General features: G+C 46.0%; 2 protein-coding genes across 4 annotated transcripts in view; both read left to right on the plus strand.

The window, feature by feature from the left end:
- Positions 1-973: 973 nt before the first annotated feature.
- On the plus strand, positions 974-7,703 carry GGCT (gamma-glutamylcyclotransferase). The gene is made up of 4 exons (XM_084787325.1): positions 974-1,202; positions 4,456-4,601; positions 6,169-6,304; positions 7,375-7,703. The coding sequence occupies exons 1-4, from the start codon at positions 1,062-1,064 to the stop codon at positions 7,522-7,524; spliced, it is 573 nt and encodes a 190-aa protein (XP_084643451.1). The 5' UTR covers positions 974-1,061; the 3' UTR covers positions 7,525-7,703.
- Positions 7,704-19,949: 12,246 nt separating this feature from the next.
- The window catches only part of NOD1 (nucleotide binding oligomerization domain containing 1), a 49,761-nt gene continuing 48,350 nt past the window's right edge, over positions 19,950-21,360 (plus strand). For 2 of the 3 annotated variants that reach the window (XM_084787795.1, XM_084787793.1), the window contains exon 1: positions 19,953-20,293. The gene's annotated coding sequence lies outside the window, so the exon portion shown is untranslated. Of the gene's footprint in view, positions 20,294-21,360 lie in introns of all 3 variants that reach the window. The other variant, XM_084787796.1, reaches the window with a different exon arrangement.

The following is a 21,360-nucleotide window of genomic DNA, read 5'->3' on the forward strand; positions in this document are numbered from 1 at the left end:
CCCCCCCTTTTAAGTTACGAAATGTTCACCATTGATACTGTGACAATATGGCTCTCTTTTCTGCTTTAATTTGGTTTACTTCCTGAGGGGAGTGACATAAATTGAACGCTAGCCATCATTTTATAGTTTCCAGTTGTTCTGATGCCCAAATTTTTTTCACTTTGTCTAGTAAGTGATCTATTAGGAAGGACCTTGTTTGTTTTGGGATTCTCCCATTCTGGAGCAGGTTCTTCCAAGAGGTATTGTTCCTTTCCAGCTCTGACCTGGGTTCAGTCATTTCTCCCGGCATCCTGGCACCTGCCAGTGTGGAGTATTTAGATTAATCTCTGAGGGCTGATGGCAGTCATTGCTCTAGACCTTCAGTTTGCACTCCTATCTTACTTTCAAGATTAACAACATGGAAATGTTGTCACTCGTTCTTAAAAAGACCAAACGGAGAGCACTGAGGAAACGGAGAGCACTGAGGAACACAGTCAAGCGGCTAGCTAGCGAATGCCCTGTCGGGATTTGAACCTGGGGAAGGGCGCCCCAGGCATCCAGAAAGGCAACTTCAGTTAGTAAAGGATCCTTAGAAAACATGTCGGGTTGGCCAGTAGCCCCGACTCTACAGAGCCTGAGGCAGGAGGACTGCCGCGAGTTCCAGGACAGACCCAGCAGCAGTGTGAGGCCTCGCCTCACCTGCGCGGGGCGCCTAGCCTACCGGATGCACTAAGGGGGGGACTGACCAGGGCCGCGGAGGCCCGACTGGGTAAAGACTGCCTTGTGTAGCCACTCTCGGGCTGCCCGTTAGATCCGCCAATGAGCGCAGCCTCAGGCAGGAGGCCGGACATCCGAGGAGTGCATCCAATAGGGAAGCGGCTCCAGTGGGCGGGAGGCGGTGCGGACGGACCAATCCCAGTAGTTGGCTCACGCCAGCGATCCGGCAGCCAATCCGCAGCGCGCGCTCTCCCCAGCTCCGCCCGCCGCTGTGCCCCCCCACGCGTGGGTGGCGGCGCGCTGCTTATGCGGCCCCGCTGGTCCCCTTCATCTGTGCTTGGCACTGCTGGCGTGGACAAGCGGACATGGCGAGCTCCGTCTGTGAGGGCCATGCGGGCCAGGAGGGGGAGACGTTCCTGTACTTTGCCTACGGCAGCAACCTGCTGACCGAGAGGATCCACCTGCGAAACCCCTCCGCCGAGTTCTTCTGTGTGGCGCGCCTGCAGGTCAGTGCCATTGTGCCCGCCACCAGGAGAGCGGGCTAGGTGCGACCTCTGGCGGGACCCTCTGGCTACCATCAGGGGTCGCAGCCCTCCACTGGCTGCCCTTTTCCACCGATTTCGAGCATCCTGTAGGACGCCTTCAGTGAGTGCTTCTGAGTCGAGGACTAGCTGCTTTCTGCCTGTGCATACCTTTGTCACAGGACTTGTCCCACAGTCTTGTGAAATTCTGCGTATCGGTCTTTTCCTCCGGATCTGAACGGTCCAGGTCTTAAGACCTGGAGTCTTGTCTTTAATAGTGACGGCAGTGCTCCCTCTGTTAGGACAGAGGGACTTTAACTCTGGTGAACTCTGATGAATTTTAACTCTGGTGAACTATTGCTCTTGACCATAGTTCATTTGCTTATTTAATACATAGTATTCTGTCGCTCAGTACTGGGGTTACAAAGACGACTGAGCAGCCTTGCTACTTGGAGGACTTTGCCAGTGCACAATCCAAGTGTATGCAATGCCTTTGACAACTTGAGCCAACATTGCGAACCTTGTCAGAGTTCTTGGTCTCAGGCAACAGAAATCGGCTGATTTAAGATAGGGGATTGGCAGGAGGGGCTGTGGAAAGCTGTTAGAGAGCACAAGGGATCACTTGAGAGACTGGGGTACAGAACCGAATAAACGGGCAGTCCTGTATATGTGTGTGTGTGTGTGTGTGTGTGTGTGTGTGTGGTGGCAGGGTGTCCAGCCAGCATCACAGGAGTGGACCAGCCCATCCCAGGAAACTTTCCTGAACTAGTAAATGCGATATGGGACTGGGTCTTGTCTGCTGTTGTGCCACAGCCCGCAGTTCCTGAAACCCAGAGTGGAGTCCCTAGTGATCTTGATCACTAGCTCTAATTCAGAGTCTCTACTGGGTGCCCTGATTGGCTAAGTCTCACCATATACCCATGCCCTTACTGCAAGATGATCTCATAACCAACTTCTAGCCTTTGAAGTTTTGAGAATGGGAGCCATGCTCTGTACTCCCTAGCTGGAGCTCATAAGAGTGTGCAAGAGAGTCCGAACGCTTAGTCAGCACAGGGAGAAATCACATAAGTTATGCCTGTGGTTAGCCTTAAAAGAGGACATGCAAGGTGTAACCGGATGTATATGACCAGAGGCCTAGCCAAGTAAACTTTTAAATTGAGACCTGAATGGAAAGGTGGAGACCAGACACCCCTAGAGAGAATAATACTGTCTTGAAGGGACCTGGGAAAAGAGGAAGTAGCCAGGGTCTGTGAGGGAGATGTGGCATGAGGGCTGGGAAGATAAGAACTAATCACATCTTAGCACAGCCACAGAGAACAGTCTCTTTCAGGCCGGTGAGTGGAGCCTCTTCCGTGAGGAAAGCAAATGGTGCGATTTACATATTTGAAAGCGCATTCTGGTTCCTATGCAGAACAGGGCAGGTGTGGTTGTTGGAAGCCCAGTTAAGGTTTTGCCGCATTCCTGTCAGAGATAGTGCCACCGTGATCTAACAGGGTGGTGCCAGGGAAGGTGGATGGCTCTGTGCAATGCCTGGAAGATAACATCATTCAACCTTGATGAATGTGTGTGTGTGAAGGGAAGAGACAGCAGATAGGACTCAAGTTTTTGCACAACCAGGTAGATGATAGCGATAATGTTTACAGAAGAGAATCAGGTTTGGGAGGCACAAATTATAAATTTGACTTGGAACGTAATTGAGTTTGAGATGCTACCTAGACAACCACATAAACAGAAAATTATTAGCGAACATTTGTTAGGCACCTACTGCGTGCCGGGCCCTGTTCCAAGTGCTTTTGAGTCTCCGAATAGAGAGATGTGGGCTGATTTTAAAGGTAGCTGAAACATTGAATGGTATTAGAGGCTGTTGTCCTGGGCACATTGCTAAATTCAAAAAGGGCCTAAACTGAACTCCAAGAAACCCTGACATTTCAAGACCGCAAGTAGAGGGGGAGTTGGCAAAGAGGTGAGAAGGTCAGGTCCACCTCAAATCAGAAGAAAGCACTGGTCTGGAGAGGTGGCTGCCTGTGTCACACACAAGAGTGAGCCATGGAACCAGACACGGGATGAAATTGCCTGCTGCATAGGCTGCCAGTCTCTGGATTGTAGCTCCGGTCAGATCTACTGATGCTGAGATACCCAGTATGCTGCGTGAGGGGTCACTTACACCAGCATTTTCCCTGGAGTATCAAATAAGGTTTCTGAGAAAACATAGGTGACAGGGATAATATAAACCGGAAAGGATGACAACACTGTCATTTAGTCCGTCCTTTTGTATTCTCCTGCTAAGGAATACTAAGCCGTGGAGAGGTGGAAGGCCATCAGTCTTCCTAGGCCACATAAGGCAGGCTTCCTCACCCCTGCTTGCCCATCAATAATAGCAGCAGCTAAGCTAGAACGGCGAGCTATGGGACCTTAGGGAAGAGGTGTAATCCTTCTAAGCTGTACTTTCTCTACAGTGAATTGAGTAAAGCATTGTTCTCTGTAAAGTTACAGCTAGCGCATAGAGCACACAATAAATACTCAGTAACTATTAGCTGCTCTTAGGTTCCTGGGAACGAATTGGTACAGTTCATGAAGATTAATGCTCATGTACATGCCAACTCCCTTAGGGCAAACACAGTGATTTGTAGATAAGGTACTCTATAGACATAAAAGTATATTATAACCCCTGTGTAACTACCACCCAGCATGTCCAGGTAAAAATGTACAGTTAAGTGGACTGAGATGCCATTTGCAAAAATGAAAGCCAAAGCTGTTGTGTGGTATATTGGGATATGAGGGTCTTTTTCCTTAAAGTTTTAAAAAATATTTTTATTTAATTAATTTATTCAGATTACAACTCAATTGTTATCCCATCACTTGTATCCTCCCATTCCTCCCTCCCTCCCACTTTCACCCTATTCCCTTCCCCTAGGTCTAAGACTGAGGGGGACCACTTCCCCCACTATATGGTCATAGGCTATCAAGTCTCATCTTGGTAGCCTGCTTATTCTTTGAGTTGTTTGGGTTTTTTTGTTGTTGTTGTTGTTGTTGTTGTTTTAATGTTTAGATGCCTATATGTTTAGAATAAGCTTCATCTTTAAAGGAAAATAAGAAAGAATCTATAATCTTTGAGATTTTGGATCTTGGACTGTTTATCTGTATTTTCCAGTTTATTGAATGTTTTACTTGGGCGGAGGTCAAGGCAAATCATTTGCTTAAGTAGATACTGACCATATCACTTTGGTTTCCTTTGCAGGACTTTAAGCTCGACTTTGGCAATTTCCAAGGCAAAACAAGTGAGAGGTGGCATGGAGGTATAGCTACCATTTTTCAAAGTCCTGGCGATGAAGTGTGGGGAGTAGTATGGAAAATGAACAAAAGCAATTTAAGTTCTCTGGATGAGTAGGTGGCTTCTAATTATAAGTTAAAATAATAAGTAACTTAACGTGGGTTGTGTGGGTGTCCATTTGTGGATATGATGGAGATGCAGTCTTTATTCTTCAGAGTCAGTACAACAGTTAGAAACTGCGACAGCACCACCACATCTAGAAGGGTCACACTTCAGATTGAGGTGATATTTGTAATCACTTAGGTAAAAAAAAAAAATGAGAGCCTTTATTTTTTAATTCTGTTTGACTTGTTAAAAATTATCTTTCTGGCTCATATTGCAAAATGTCATGGAACACTTTATAGTTGTTAGATATTTTTAATTGATTTTGAAAGTGAATTGGGTCTTTTTTTTTTTTAATTCTTTGAGGTGGCGGGTGAATAAGTAATAATAATTGATAAAGGCATTGACCAGCACAGTAGAACAAAAATTCCGAGTTGTGTGACAGAGTGCCCGATACAGTACAGACTGCCAGGCAGGAACTGGCCTTGAAAAGAGCACAGTGCCTGGCGTGCTGTAGTTGGTTCCAGCTAGAGTAAGCAGTCCTGTGCCTTCTCTGCAGATATTCTCCTGCCGTCACACCATGGCCTCTTGTTTGGTATTCTAGAGAGTACTGCTTCAGGGGCACAAAGGTAAACACGCGAATATTCAAGCATGTTTCCAGACAGGCAAAATGCACAGCAGAGGCCTGCTAGAAGTGCACCGAATGCACTTCCTCTGTGTTCACGGGGCATTGCCTCGACCTCTAAGCACACCAAAATCTATAGATTTTAAATCCATTTTATAAATTGGTGTGAGGGCTGGAAAGATAGCTCAGCTGTTAAAGGCTAGGCTTACAACCAAAAATATAGGTTGGTGTGATAGTTGCACACAGCCTACCCATACCCACCTGTGGTGCTATAGCCTCTCTAGGTTACTTCACGGCCTAATCCAATATCAGTGTCCTTTACTGTAACAACTTCGCTTTTAAGGGAATAATGACCAGGAAAAAAAAATCTATATTTAGTTCAGATCTAAGTTTTAAAAAAATATTTTTAAGGCAGAGGCAGATGGATCGCTGTGAATTTGAGGCCATCCTGGTCTACAGAGTGAGTCCAGGATAGCCGATGCTACACAAGAAACCCTGTCTCGAAAACCAAAATTACGTTTATATATATAATTTTTATATATATTATATATTCGGATTAATAACATATATGAATCCAAAGTTGGTGGATTCTGTGGATCCAGAAGCCAACTGTAATTTTAAAATACTGAGCATGCCAGGCATGGTGGCACACAAAAACAAGGCTAGGCACACCTTTAACCTCAGCACTCAGGAGACAGAAGCAGGTGGATTTCTGTATGTTTAAACTCAGCCTAGTCTACATAGTGAGTTCCAGGCCACACAGGGCTACACAGAGAAACTCTGTTTTTAAAAATGCTATGCACGTTTGATGGGTAGTACTTAATGCATTCTGTATTCCCTAGCACATGTGAACAAACATGCCTACATAGATAAATCTTAGACTAGAGAAAAACATCTCCCCTCACAGACCACTTAGGTCCCACGTGGCTAAAGTTTGCTTTGTTTCCTTTCAGGCAAGAAGGAGTTAAAAGTGGAGTATATGTTGTAATAGAAATTAAAGTTTCTACTCAAGAAGGGAAAGAAATCACCTGTAGAAGTTACTTGATGACGAATTATGAGAGTGCTCCCCCGTCACCACAGTACAAGAAGGTGAGCCGCGTGGACTATCCGGAATCTTTTTAATTTCATTGAGCTAAATTAGATTTTTTTTTAGAAGCTTTTAAGAATTTAAAATTCCACATGAACATTTTAATAATAATGTTTTAAATAAGAAAAGCATATTTTAATAGTTTTATAATATACTTTATGTATGTATAGTGGTCTATACATAGACTTTTATAATCTTTTTTTTCCTTCACCAAACAGTATCTCATTGGACAGATTCATTTTCCGGGAGTGGGGCGGAGGATGGATCTTCTGCTACTAAAGTGTTTTCTTCCCTAAATGGAAAGATCACTAGGCCATTTGGAGTTAGGCCACTCTCCAAAACACAGGACCCAAGTGGGACAAGGCCCGTGCTCCTTGATTAGGTAGCTTGTGTGGCCTGTGTGGGCCTGGCTGCTGTAGAGGGTCACACAGGTGCTGAGGCTCTGTGGTGCCCAGTGTGGTCAGCTTGGTCAGGGTCTTAAAGTCCATTGAACAGTTGTCTCTCATCCTTTGTGTCTTATCTTAGCATAAGTAGGTGGCAGCACTGGCAGAACTGCTTCCTGTAAGCTTTGCCTTTTAACAACTTAATTTGATTTTTTAAGAGTGTGATTTTCACCAGTTGCTGTGGTGTATACCTGTAATTCTGGCACTCGGGGAGGCAAAGGCAGGAGGATCTCTGTGAGTTCGAGGCCAGCCTGGTCTATAAAGGGAGTTTAGGATAGCCAAGTCTACACAGAGTAACCTTGTCTAGGAAGAAAAAGAAAAAAAAAAAGAATGTGATTTTTCTTAAAACGTGAGTTTTATACCATAACAATGTATTTTGTCTTATTGTCCTAAATCATGCAGCTGACTAGAACTGATACTTTGGCAATGCTTCAGGCTCCTTTGAGAATGCTATCTATAGTCACACTCAGAATGAGGAGCAGCTGGCCTTGCCTGGGTCTTGGTTCTAAATGTATCCACTCTTTAGTCATCTAAAGCCAATATCCTGGACCTTGGCGATACAGACAAAGGTATGAGACACTAAGTCATGCTCCTAACTAAAAGGGCTTTCTTGTTTCAATCATTCCTAGGTTATTTGCATGGGTGCGAAAGAGAATGATTTGCCACTGGAATATCAAGAGAAGTTAAAAGCAATAGAACCAAATGACTATAAAGGAAAGATCTCAGACGAAATGGAAGAAATCATCAAAAAGGGAGAGTCAAAACTGTCTAGAACGTAACAGAATCTGAAGATATTTCTGTGTGCTAGGAACAATGTTTTTAGTGTTTGCAAGCCCCTGGGACCTTCTCGTTTTTAACCTATTCATTTTCAGCAGGGCTGTGAAGGGGCTTCTCACTAACTGGGATGGGGACAGGGACTAGACAATTAAAAGGGGCCAGGAGGCCCTGGCATGTGTAAGTGGTGATGGCTGTGGATTCTTCTGCCGACTCTGCTACAGTCCCGAGCTGCGCGGAAGCACCTCAGTGTGCTCTGTGGGTTTGTAGCCGTGGTGCACTGCTGACCTGGTCCTTGTTTTTGATCAGCTTATAAAAGTAAGAAAACTGTGGAGAGTATGCAATAAGATTGTAAGGGGAAAGATGGTGCATTCATGGCTCTAAGGGGTTTTCCAGCAAGTGCTCGCCTCACACAGAGCAGCCTGTGTTAAGTGGTATTGTGGAATGTGGAGGAGAGGTGGCCTTGAACCTGTGACCGTCTTGCCTCTGCTTCTCATGTAGTTGGGACTGCAGTCCTGTGCCACGGGGCCTAACTGAGTCTCCCACTGTCCACTTGTGAGCCTCGAGCTTCTCTGGCTCTCTGCACCTTAGTTGCCTCACCTGTATGAATAGGGATAACAGAAAACTTGAATCTGAAGCTTACTTTGAAGATTTCCTGAATGGACATGAGGCAAGCTGAGGACAGAGCCCGGCTTTCAGGGAGTATTAGCAGTCATCAAGCTACCATGGGTTTCCTTAGTCTTTGAGAGGTAAGCCCACTCTGTGGTCCAGGGTGGCCTTGCATTTAGCATTGTCTTGCCTCCCACCCTTCCTGGATCTAGTTATAGATGTGTGCCATCATGCGTGACAAGGGATTCCTTTCTTTTTATTTTTTTTATTTTTTTTTATTTTTGGTAACAAGTGATTTGGACCCTTTAACAAAAAACACAACTCAAAAAACAAAACAAAACAAAACTATAAGTATGTCCTAGAGTACAGCTAAAATAAGAGAAGTCTTCAAGGTGTGCCAGCCCCTCTCCCAGAAAAAAAAAGGGGGGGAGGGGGAGTGAATTGTGAGCCAAAACTGAGAATGAATGGCCCCAGTGCCCTAGTGTGCAAATGTAGTATTAGCCCTGGAATTAGACAGATAGGCCTGGGGAACTCCTGTGTAGTAAGATGAGAAACCGGAAGCCTTCGGAAGGACTAGCATGGCTCCTGCTTGCGGGCCCCAGGCCTTTGCAGAGCTGGGTAGATAGCACCGTTAGTAAGGTGGCTAATATACCAGCATGAGGGTCAGTCCTTAGGACCCCTGTCCAAAAAACCAAACAAACAAACCAAAACCAACACAAAACAATACACCTGGGTACGCTGTGACATGCTTGTAACCCTGGCGCTGGAGAAGCAGAGGCAGGCAGATCTCTAGGCTCCCTGGTCGGCCAGCCTAGCCTGCCGGGAGAGTCTCCAGGGTGGTAAGAGGCCCTGTCTCAAGGACAAGTAGATGGCTCCCAAGGAATGACAGCAAGGTTGGCCTCTGGCCTCTGTACACAGGCTCCTACCCCCTATCTCCCCGCCCCTCCCCGACGGCTTCTTTCCCGGGTATAAAGATGTTATAGTTATTTTTAAAACAACTTTACTCAGCAGGGGACTGTGTGCTTGTTGTCATAGCACTGAGCTGAGGTGAAAGGATCGCTTGAGCCCTGCCTAGGCCATGGTGAAGCCACATCTCTCAAAAATGACCAACAAACCCCTAACAATTGAAAATAGGGACATGTGGAGACTTTGATTTCTGGGAAGATGCATTAGGTGTGCTTTTCTCTATTTTTCCGGTTAAGTACAACTAAAGTGTGTGTCTTATTTATGCAACAAATTAGGGCAAGACTGAAAGGTCAAGGAGATGGCATAGACTTCAGAAGGTCCTCAAGACCCAAGGCCCCAGAGTGCTAAATTCCCCGAGTTTTCTTTTGCTTCATACAGCTCAGGCTTATAACTAAAAAAGGCAGTACTCCAGAAGCAGTAAAGAGCATACGCTTGAATGCTTGCACACAGTCTACACAGCCTGCTCCAGTGATAGTGGGACAGGCTACCATATAAGCATTGAGAGATCAAACACCTCAGTCAGGCCATAGAGAAACACTGTAGGCTCCAGTTTTCACAGTGCCAGAGGAGGCCCAGGAGAGAGCCTGGATTTTCACACACACACTAAGCATAACAAGGCACCCTGTGACCCCTGTCCCACTACCGGTGTAGTGTCAAAGCTTGGGAGGGGCCTCCTGGTTAGGAACACCTTCCCTCAGGCAGTCATCAGAACCATGGGGACTTAAACTCCCACCCATCACTGATGGTTCCTCTCGCTGTCCATGCTAGAACAGTTTCAGAGCAAACCAGCTGAAACAGGGACCTAAATAGAGCTGGCGCCCCATGACTCTTCAGCATACTCAGATGTCAATTGATAATCACATTCCAAGAACTAGGAAGATGCAACACTAGGTGATAAATGGTAACTAGAGATGGCATGCCTGTAAGGATGGTCTGTTAAAGACTGACACAGCCGTGGTGAGGAGCTAGCTCAGTTGCCCAGTGTCCAGTGCTCAGAAGGGTCAGGCCCTGATTTTGACTTGGCCTTAAGCTGGGGTTAATACAGAACCACTGTACCTGTGACCATTTCCAGTACCCAACAACAAAGTGTACATCACCAAGCCAAAGTGCCTTATTCATCAGAATGCCTTCGCTTCCCACGGTGACTGAGGAAATGGCCACCATCGAAATGCCACAGCAAGCAATGGGATCCTGCTGGAAGCCAGTGAAGACGTAGAGTACCTCAGTAAAGCGGAGGATAGGCAGGCCCAAATGGTGGTTAAGTATCAGGTATAGCTGAAATCTAAAAACTCAGTGAGTTGGCCCGTTTGACTCGTAATAGAAGAGCTGACATGGAGGAAGAAGCAGGAAGAGGGCAGGTTGCAGAGAAGCCAAAATATCCTGACTTTTGTGAAGGACAAAGAAGCGGAGTGGACCCCAAGCCAGCCCAAAGAAGTGCACATCAAACATTGTGTGGCCAAAGTTTTCAAAATCAAAATGTCTTCCCCTCCCCGCCCCCACCTGGGACAGGGTTTCTCTGTGTAGCCTTGGATGTCCTGGACTCCCTTTGTAGACCAGGCTGGCCTCGAACTCACTGAAACCCACCTGCCTCTGCTGAGATTAAAGGCGTGTACCACCATGACTGGCCGAAATAAAAAACTCTTTAGAATAGTGAGAATTAACACTTTCAGAGAAAAAGCAGTTTTGATGATGGCACATTTCTCACTAGAAATGACAGAAAGTGCACATCGTGAAGAGCTGGGGAACAAAAGCGCCCCAGAATCTCTAAGAATGAGGGCAAAGTAAGACAGATCATTGTTTTTAAATTACTAGCTGTCCTACCCAAAACAATGAAAATAAACAGAATAGAGATAATAAAAGAAGAGAGCTTTGAATATCAGAAAAATAGAAAGGTCATGGTGAGAAAAATTAGGGTTAAAGCAACAGGGTTCCCGTCTCAATCTCCTGATACTTTATACTTGACAATGGAGCAACTGCCAAGGTCCTTACTTTATACTTGACAATGGAGCAACTGCCAAGGTCCTTAAACACAGCATGGTTAAAAGAGGAAAACGGAAGATAAGAATCCTGCTGTTTGAATGTGTAACACCTCAGCAGCCAAGCAATGATCACATAAGGAAAGGATTTACTCAAAACAAAAACTTATTTCTGTTAAAAGAGAAGAAGAAAGCTGGTTGTGTGTGTGTGTGTGTGTGTGTGTGTACGTGTGCGCATGTGCCTGTAATCCCAGTACTTGAAAGGCTAAGGCAGGAGGATCATGAATTCAGCCAGCTTCAACTAAAAGCAGAAATAAGATGGCTAGATACTGAGTGTAGCCGCCTAAGCATGCATTGGCTCTGCCTGCAGGCTCTGTGGCTAAGAGCCCTCGCTGCCCTTGCAGAAGACTTGGCTTTGGTTCCCACCACCTACAGGACAACTCATAAGCATCCATAACTTCAGTTCCAGACCATCCACCACCCTCCCCTAGCCGTAGGGACCAAGCATACATGTGGTTCACATACAAACCTGTAGGCAAACACTTGTGCATGTAAAATAAAATCTAAATATGATAATTAAAATGTAGAAATTGGCATAATAGATGTAAAACATAATCCAGCTCATGTTTTCCACAAGAAACTTCAGCTGTGATGACAGGCAGTTTGAAAGGGAGTGATGGATAAAGATCTGTGATGCAGACAGGAGCCACAACAAATAAGTACCCATGCTGGTTTCAGATAATAAGTTTGACAGCAAAGTAAATGAAACAGTTGCTAGCCTTACCTAATTCACTTTTATGAAGCTAGTATTAGCTTGGTACCCAAACAGACAAAGATAATACAAAAAATAATATTTTTAAAAATTAAAATGCAGATGAGAGGGGCTGAAGAGATGGCTCAGAGGTTAAGAGCACTGACTGTTCTTCCAAAAGGTCCAGAGTTCAATTCCCAGCAACCACATTGTGGCTTACAACCATCTATAATGAGATCTGGTGCCCTCTTCTGGAGTGCAGGCAGAATACTGTATACATAATAACTATTTTTAAAAATACAGATGAGTATTCTTAGTGAGTATAGATTTTTTTTTTTAATTCTTAAGGAAACTGGAGCTAATAGGAGTCAGCTATACCTAAGTGTTGTAAGCCATGACAAAGTAGTTATTTCAGAGATGTTATGATGGTGTGGTATTTGCAAATCTGTTAAGCTACTTTGGTGACAAAAAAGAAAAAAGGGCTACACACCGATTCACAATTAGAAAATTAGGAAAGGGGACTAACAAATTGACAGTTTATAAAAGCCATAGTTGGGGCCAGGCAGTGGTGGCGCATGCCTTTAATCCCAGCACCTGGGAGGCAAAGGCAGGTGGATCGCTGTGAGTTCGAGGTGAGCCTGGTCTACAAAGTGAGTCCAGGACAGCCAAGGCTACACAGAGAAGCCCTGTCTCAAAAAACAACAAAAACAAAAACAAAAACAAAAACAAACATAGTTGGTAACATTACACCTAATACCAAATGCTTCCTCCTAAAGTTGGGAACAAGAAGGAGCCACACTCTCATTCAGTATGTATGTATGTATGTATGTATGTATGTATGTATGTATGTATGTATGTATATATGTATATATGTATGTATATATACACTAAATTGAGCCATCCCTACTTATACATGGTTGACAGAATTGTACATATAGAAACACCAAGGAGGTTTCTTTTAAATCTCTATAATCAATAAAGTCAAGTCCAGCTGGCTCATAGGATAGGAGATGATATACAAAAAGTCCACTATGTTCCTGTACACCTGAGAAGAGCATAGGCATTGAAAGTAAAAATACAACCCTACCTGGGGCTGGAGCTCTGGAGGAGACAGCTTGTCTAGCAGGTGTATGTCCTGCATTTCATTCCCAGTATAGCAAAAGTAAAACAAATACTGGGGTCAGAGAGAATGGAGCAGGGGCGAGTTCAAGTGGTTAAGAGCACTGGTTGCTCTTCCAGGGGATTTGGGTTCTATTCCCAGCACCCACATGATGGCTCAGGATCTAATGTTCTCTACTGGCCTCTACAGGTATCAGGTATGCACGCAGTCATACATACATATGTTCAGGCAAGACGCTCATACACATAGACTAAAAGGCACATCTTCAAAAAACAAACAAACAACCAAGTTCCATTTACAGATTTTAGTTATATTTTTATTAAGTAGCCATTTTAAGTGGACAGTTGGCATTTTACAGTGTTATAACTATCTGCAGTTCTAAAACAGTCTGACACCCCCAAGTGACACCAAGTACAAACGGTTACTGTCCACTCTTCTCCCACCCGTGTCAACCTCCAGTCTGTTCTCTGTGTATATGAACTGAGCTCTCATGTTTGTTTCATATAAATGGGATCACACAAGTGTCCACTGGTTTAGTCCCTTCAGTGCAGTGTCCTCAAGCTTCACCTCCACTGTCATAGGCAACCAAAGCTCATCTGTTTTATAGATAAATAGCACAAGTTGTATGCATACATCACACTTTTTAAATTTTTATTTATTTATATGAGTGTTCTATCTGCATATACACCTACACGCCCAAAGGAGTCATTGGAGGGTATAGGTGGTTGTGAGCCACCATGTGGTTGCTGGGAGTTGAACTCAGGACCTTTGGAAGAGCAGAGAGTGCTCTTAACCTCTAAGCCATCTCTCCAGCCCCCATAACACTTTGTTTAGCCTTCATCCCATCACAGGCACTAGGACTGTTCTCATTTCCAACTATTAGGAATATTTCTTCCAAGAGCATTCATGACCACATAATTGAGTACCACTTTTCAATTGTGTTGGATGCATCACTAGGAGCAGAGTGATGGATCATATAGTAACTATATATTTAACTTGAATAACCACCATAATTTCCCACTGCTGGAGCAGTGTAATTCTGACCAGTCATGTATACAATTGCTTTCCCTCAAAATGAAAATACTAGCTATACACTGTAGTATGTGCTGTAGTCACTGAACTTACGAGTCTCAAAAGGGAAGATGGCGAGTTCATCGCCTGTATGGATTACACAGTGAGATTCTGTCTCAAAACAATAGCAAGAAACCAAACCAAACCAAACAAACAAACAAACAAAACCCAAACAACCATGAAAATGCTTAAGTGAAAAGTCTTAGAAAACAGGGTGTGTAGAGAAAACTACAAAATACTGGTTAAAGAAGCCAAAGTGGGCATAAGTGAATGGAAGACAAATGGTAACAGTCATGTCTTGGAAGTCCCTAAGGCAATATTCACGAGGAAGACCCAAAGTAAAAGTCTCCCCAAACCCAGAACAGAATTAGTAAAAGTGCTGTCAGAAATGTTAACATTTATCTAAAACTGCCGAAGTGGAATAGGTAAAGCGATTTTGAAAAAGGAGACAGACTGTAATGGTTAGTGAAGGAATGAATGCCTACAACAGAGGACCCAGCGGGCGGCCCACAGGAGTACACCAGACCGACCTCTGCCCGAGGTCATCCTGACTCAGCAGTGGGCCAGGTTTTAAGGAGAGGGAGGATTCTAGGTTCTAAGAGTAAATGTCGGCTATGAACTGAGCAGCCACGGTGGCAGAGACTATACCCCCAGAACTGGGGGAGGACACAGTGAGAGGTCAGTGTAGGCTGTATAACAAGACCCTGTTAAGGAAAACAAAGGAGCCCCAAACCTGCAAAACTATTAGACAAAAGATGTAACTACCAAATTAAAAAAAACAAACAAACCTTTGTATTGGTTCTTTGTGAATTTCACACCATGCACTCCAATCCACTCATCTCCTCCTCCGCTTGTACTTGCCCTCCACCCTTGCAACATCCCCCAATGGAGGGGAAAAAATCTTGTTGTGGAAGCTGTAGTGTGTCCCACAGTAAATCCTTTTGTCCACATTTCTTTGCTTGCATATATTCATTGCAATGAGTTGTTGAACTGGTTGGAGGCCTCCGGCTTCTGCTACACTGTGAGTACTGGAACCTCACCGGGACTCCTCTTGGGTATTCTGTTGTTGCCAGTGCCCCAGAGATCCTGTATTTCGATCTGTAGAACTGGTCCCTTCACGCACTCCAGCAGTTCAATGATGGGGTGGATGTTGGGATGGGCCAACTCAAAGCCCCAGATTTGGGCCTGAGAGGTATCTGAGCTGGTCAGCCTGCCAGGTCTTCTGCACCCACACCACCAGAGTGAGCTTTCCTGCCCTGTTCCATCTGGACCATCCAATGCTGCCACCAGCAAGGGGCAGAGCCATCTCTCCTGCTCTCACACCCTCCAGCTGACTTATCTATGCCCATGCCATCAGGACCAGCTCTACTGTACTGCCCAGGCAAGGTGCAGGGCCTGCTCTTCTGGGTACTACAGCAGGTGAGGGATAGGGCCAGCTCTCCAGCCCACTGCAGGTGGTGAGGGCAAAAGGGAGGTGAGGGGATCCCTCCATGCCACCACATGGCAGACAAGAGGCATAGCCAGCTCTCCAACGCTCATGTCTTGGGGCCGGCTCACCTACAGTTAGCCTATCCAGGGTCAGCTCTATTGTGCTTCCTGGGTGATGTGCTGGACCTGCTCTCCCAAGGACTACAGCTGGCCAAGGGTGGAGTCAGCTCTCCTCTCCCCCAGGGCCATTTCTTCCACAATGCTCAGGTGAGGAGTGAGGCAGTTCAGCACAACCCACAGACATCAACATGTCCCCAGGCAGCAGCCCAGACCAGGGACGTCCTCCTGGCCTTTGGTGGTAACAGACTCAGACTCAGCCCCCAGTGGCAGCACAAGCCAGGACCCCACCATGGTCCCACTGGCTACTCACATCAGGCTGCTCCTCACTGCCCTCCAGTCTCCAGTCCTGCCTCTCTTTGTTGTGCCCACGTCCCTCGGCTTCTCTTCCATTTCTCCACCACTTCCTTGCTCCTTTTAGTCTTGCACCCAGGGTCTCCGAGTCTGTCTCCCCAGGCTGTGCGACACACTGGGCTGGCGGTCATCTCAGGCTAGCTCTCCATCTGGGCACCATGGAGGCTGACTGGTGGTTGCCTTGGGCTCACTCCTTGGCCAGGCTCAGCCCTATGTGGAGTCTTCTAGCTTCAGATCACTCCTGCTGGGGATCATAATTCCGTGCTGGGGAGGGGCAGCCCCAGCAATGGCCGGGTCCCACAGAGGAGATAAGGAGCCAGTGAGGGTGGGGGGAGTGAGTCAAGAACTGGGGTCGGGGGGAATGTCAGTAGGCAGGGGTAGACGCATGTTGTTCCAAATCATAGGTCATGTCATTTTTGCCCCCAACACATGTTTTAACTTCCTCTTCGTCATAAGTTTAGTCATCCTTGGTAAACCATGACAGAACAGAGTTATCTCTTATGATTATTTTCCCTCATCTACCCCACAATGCAACTTTTAACAATCTTGCAGTTTTCAGGGACATATTTTGTCAAAGCATGATGGCCTGCTCTCAGACTGGTAACTCTTTTGGTTTCAAGGGCACTAGACAGAGAGAAAATGTCCAAGCCAGCCTGGGCAGATTGCCATGTTTTCAGCAGTGTATTAGCAACTTTTAATGGTCAGAGTGTTTATTGTCATTAGGCCCAAGAAAAGTCTTCCGACCAAAGATGCTACAGTTATTATTCAATTTCTGGCATAATACAATGTTTATATTTTCTATATCTGTAGAATTTATTTACATGTCTAATCTTGGTAGTCTTTTATTCCTTGGTCATATGACACTATAATGATCCTGTATGAGTTAACTTTTCTAAGACTGGGGAGGACTTTTAAACTTCATGACTCTTTAAAAAAATCATTTATCCACACCATCCTTTGACCACCAGTAGTAGGAAGAGGCTTCTAATTTGATCTGCTGCTAACTCCTCTAGCTCACCGAATCTTTTTTTTTTTTAAAGATTTATTTATTTATTAAACAGTGTTCTCCTGCATGTACACCTTCAGGCCAGAAGAGGGCACCAGATCTCATTACAGATGGTTGTGAGCCACCATGTGGTTGCTGGGAATTGAACTCAGGACCTTTGGAAGAACAGCCAGTGCTCTTAACCTCTGAGCCATCTGTCTAGCCCACCTACTGAATCTTGTTTACCTTTTTAGGTTTGCTTTGTTCTGATTATCAGATTCCTGAGTAAGTGCAGCGGCAGATGTTCCAAGAGTATCTTGGAGTCAGAGCCTCATAAGGAGGTCTCTGGCATCTTTATTTGAGCCACAACCTCCAATGCGCAGATCTTCAAGTAGGGCCAGATAAGGATATCTCCCTAAAATAGGAGGGGTGTTATGGTCAGGACATTCCTGCAGAAGCTTGGAAGTAGTACTCATGAAGAAGACATAAAAGATTCATAAGATTTCCACCAATCCAATATCTCCAAGTTATACAAGTATTAAAAGTCCCCAAACATGTAACACATGGAGATCAAGACCAGAAGTGGAAGGCCACACGACAGTGACCACATCATTCAGCTCAGATTTACTGGGTCTTAGTTAAGCAGCCATGCTGGCTTTATGACATTTGCTGTTCCCATTAACTATGGCTGTGGCAGTCCCAGGCAGGGCTCATCTCCTCTCAGGCTTGCTCCCTGCCCTGGAAGCCCACCTGGGCCTGCGCAGTGCCAAACTGGTGGTCATCTTAAGGTATTTCCCTGTCTGGTCCCCTGGAATTGGACTGGTGGTTGTCTCAGGCTTGGTTTTTTGGTTTTTGGTTTTTGGTTTTTGTTTTCCCCAGAGAGTGTTAGGCTACGAATCATTCAGATATTCAAAGATAAAACATAGCCTCTCTCTGCCACCTACTGACCTACATGTGACACAGCGGCCATACCTGCAACTCCTTGAGGGGCAGGGTAACTGACAATTTTTAAGATCTAGGAGCTGGCAGAGTTCAGATTTGACTCCAAAAGTAAACTGGGCCTCATAAACTGAAAGGGGGCTGAGGCATGTAGCTTGGTTGCTAACAGTCCTTGCCTGGCATGCCCTGGATTTAGTCCACGGTGTCTGACCATGGTGACACAGTCAAACTCATGGTCAAAAATCAAAATAGTAGATTGCAAACTCATGCTTGCCATTCTCACTCTTGAGAAGAGGACTAGATGTTCAAGGTCCTCTTTGGCAATATAGTGAGTTCCAGGGCAGCTGAAACCCTGTCAGAAAGAGAGAACGGAGCAGCGAAAGAAGAGGAAGAAAGAAAAGGCAAAGCATGGGAGAAAATGTTTACAAGCCACACACAGAAACTCCCAACACACAACACTTAGGAAATGCACAAGAGACACGGAGACATGTTTTCCTCAAGAGATAATACATACGGCAAGTGGGCACACGCCTCAGACCAGCCTCAGCGGCAAGCAAAGCCACAGCGATGTCTCACCGCAACAACACGACATAACCATCCAAACAGCCGAGACAAACAGGGACAGCACCAGGAGCTGGCGGCGTGCTATGAAGCAGCCACGTAGCAGGTTGATAATGGAAATGGTAAATATTCTAGCGATGACAGAAGATAGCTCAGCAGGCTTTAGGGAAATTGACCAGCAGCAACGAAGATGGCAGCTTACACACAAGCTTGTATGGGAAAGTGCAGAGTGGTTTACGAATAGTAACCAAAGACTAAAAATAGTTCCATCACCTTCGAACAGATGAGCAGTGCTTTTTAAAAGCCACAGGAATGCATGCCTTGGAATACCACCCAACAGCAATAATAAAAAAGGAGGTAACTATTGATACAAGCAACGGTCTAGGTGAATCCTCCTAGGGTTATGCTAAATGGAAAGAGAATAATAGAAAACTACTACCCAGAGCCTGTGAGTGAGATGGCTCCGTGGGCAAAGGTGCCTTGCCCCAAATCCACATAGTGGAAAGAGAAAACCAGCTCCTCTGAGTTGTTCTCTGACTTCCACATGTGCACGATGGTATGTATGTACTCATATACTTAAACACACATACACAAAGAAGTGCAGAATTAAAAAAAAAAAAGTTATCCCAAGGTGCAACCTGATACCACGTATTTAGAAGTTTTGATACATGTATGGAAATGGGAAGGGTTCTGCTGTCCCCAGAGGCTGAGCACAGCATGGAATGCTATAAAGGGATACTTGTGGTGGGCCTGGTCTTGTGTCGTAGCTCTACAGGACTGGGGCAACGTGGATTAAGGATACAAGGATCTGTGCACTGTTTCTTCCAAATCTTTATTAATTTACAATCGCCCCCAAAATGAAAAGTCCAAAATAGCAAGTAAGGAACAACTGTCTCAAAAAAAAAAAATTGTAAATGACAGACTAAGCCAAAAGCAGAAGACTAAATATGAACGATGGGCCGGAGGTGCACTGTGCCATTGGCCCTGGGTCGGTCTCCAGCCCATCAGACTCTTGGGAGAAAAGTTGTCCCTTCCCTGTGGAGCACCACTGCAGCACACTGCAGGAGCACGGAGACCCCTGGCTTTCACACATGCGCTTACACCCTTACGCAATGTGGTGCTTGTAAAGTTTCGCTTTTGCTTTTCTCAGAAGTCAGACTCCATGCAAGTCATCGATTGTATGTGGCCACATGCCTAAAAGCACTTTTGTTTAATTGCCAATACTACCTTAAAATAATTATTTGGAAAATTTCTAAGCGTATTAATTCCTTCAGGTGGTTACAGTAAATGAAAAGGCTCTAGAATATTCACAGTCAAGAAAAGACTTAACGACAGACAGAGTAAGAAAGCGACAGTTTCTAAAAGTAGATCAAACTGAAGTTTGCTTACTGGGCAGCTTCTTGCCAGTCACAAACTCCAAAATCCGGTCTTCCCGTCCGGGTTCAGGCATTGGTTGTGGTTCTGGCGCTGGGTGGCACTCGCAGGGGGCGGGCCTTGACTCCTGGCGGTCGTGACGGAGCTGGCACTACGAGTTCCCAGGGTGTCACCCCTGGACGAACTCCGAGGCCAGCCTACTCCAGCTCCGCAGTTGGCCGCGCTGTCTGGTGTAGTGTGCGGCGGCGTGTCCAGCCCCGGAAAGGGGACAGAGCTACAGGCGGTCCCCGCCTCGTCCATCCGCTCCGCCCCGTTCTCTCCTGGGAGCCCACCCGAGCCAGGGTGCGGCCAGGAGGCTCTTGCGGTGGTCCTCGCCAGTTCCTGTTCCCGGGCCCGGAGCCGCGGTTCCCGCTCTGCCCGCCAACTCCTGCTGTTCTGCCAATCCGCGAACCTAGTCCCCGGATCCCCGCGCCGAGGGCCAAGCGCTCTCCCTGGCCACTAGAGCTGAAGTCCCGCCACCTCGGTAAGTCCATTGGGGGTTGGCGCAGGTAAGCAGGTTGAACAGGCTGACGAAAATGTAAGGCTGCTGTAGAACAGCTCTGGCTGAAACCTGATCGGAGACCCCACCCTCACCCTGATTTTCAGATGCAGCCCTATTTCGGAGGCGAGCCCTTCAGAAACAGCAGAATCGAAAACTCCAGTACGATCTAAGGCCCATTTCTCAGCCCGCCAGCCTGCAACTTAGGATCATCAACTGTGGATTTAGCGAATCCAGATGCCCAGATGTTCCACAGATCAATTCTGTCGGAATCTCTAGGCTATCGCTTCAGAGTTCCCTAGGTGATTGCAATGTGCACGCTGGATTAGGAGTCAGAGACCAACGGGTAGCTGCCAAAAGAAAGCGCCTGCTGACTGGGACCTTCCTGAGTGCAGCCTGCTGACAGGCTGGCTGCTTCCAGGGATTCTTTATGGTCCTGAGGTTGATGGAGGACTTCCTTTGAGTTTTATGATAAAAGAAGGAAGCAAGACAAAGCTGTTTGACAGAGTTGCCTGAATATCAAACTCAAAAAGTCCCTCGAGTGTGCTGTGTTGTCATAGATGTAAAAAAAACATTAAAAATGGACAGACTGCCAAACACCTTTGGTTCTATATTACCTGAGTTACCGGTACTCGAAATTGTCTTGGGAGGCTAGGGAGCCCTTGACAACTGCCCTCTAGCCTTTTAGGGTGAAGCCAAAAGTATTCTGGCAGGATGGAGTCTGGTTGCTTACTTAAAAGCAACCTTCCTGTTTATTTTAAGAACACTGGGAGTGTTCAGGGTAACTTTCAGGAAGTCTGTTGGGAGAGGAGAGGTCTGTTGTTGGGACCTGGGAGTAGATGCCAGGGTTGTAGTTGTGATCCAGGAGCCGTTGGAAAACAGGCAGGCGTCCTCCTGTGTGCTGGCCAGGGGAGGGGCAGAATTAAAAGCCAGGGGAGAGGGGCAGCAGAGAGCCCTTTCAAAGGCAGCAAGAGTAGGTTTTGTTTTTGTAGACTGGAGACCCAGTAAACCTGGTTCCAATCTTTGATTCTGTCACTTGAGTGATGTGATCT

This window comes from Acomys minous (genome assembly GCF_964271855.1).
Source record: "Acomys minous genome assembly, chromosome: 6".
In the NCBI taxonomy this organism is placed as follows: domain Eukaryota; kingdom Metazoa; phylum Chordata; class Mammalia; order Rodentia; family Muridae; genus Acomys; species Acomys minous.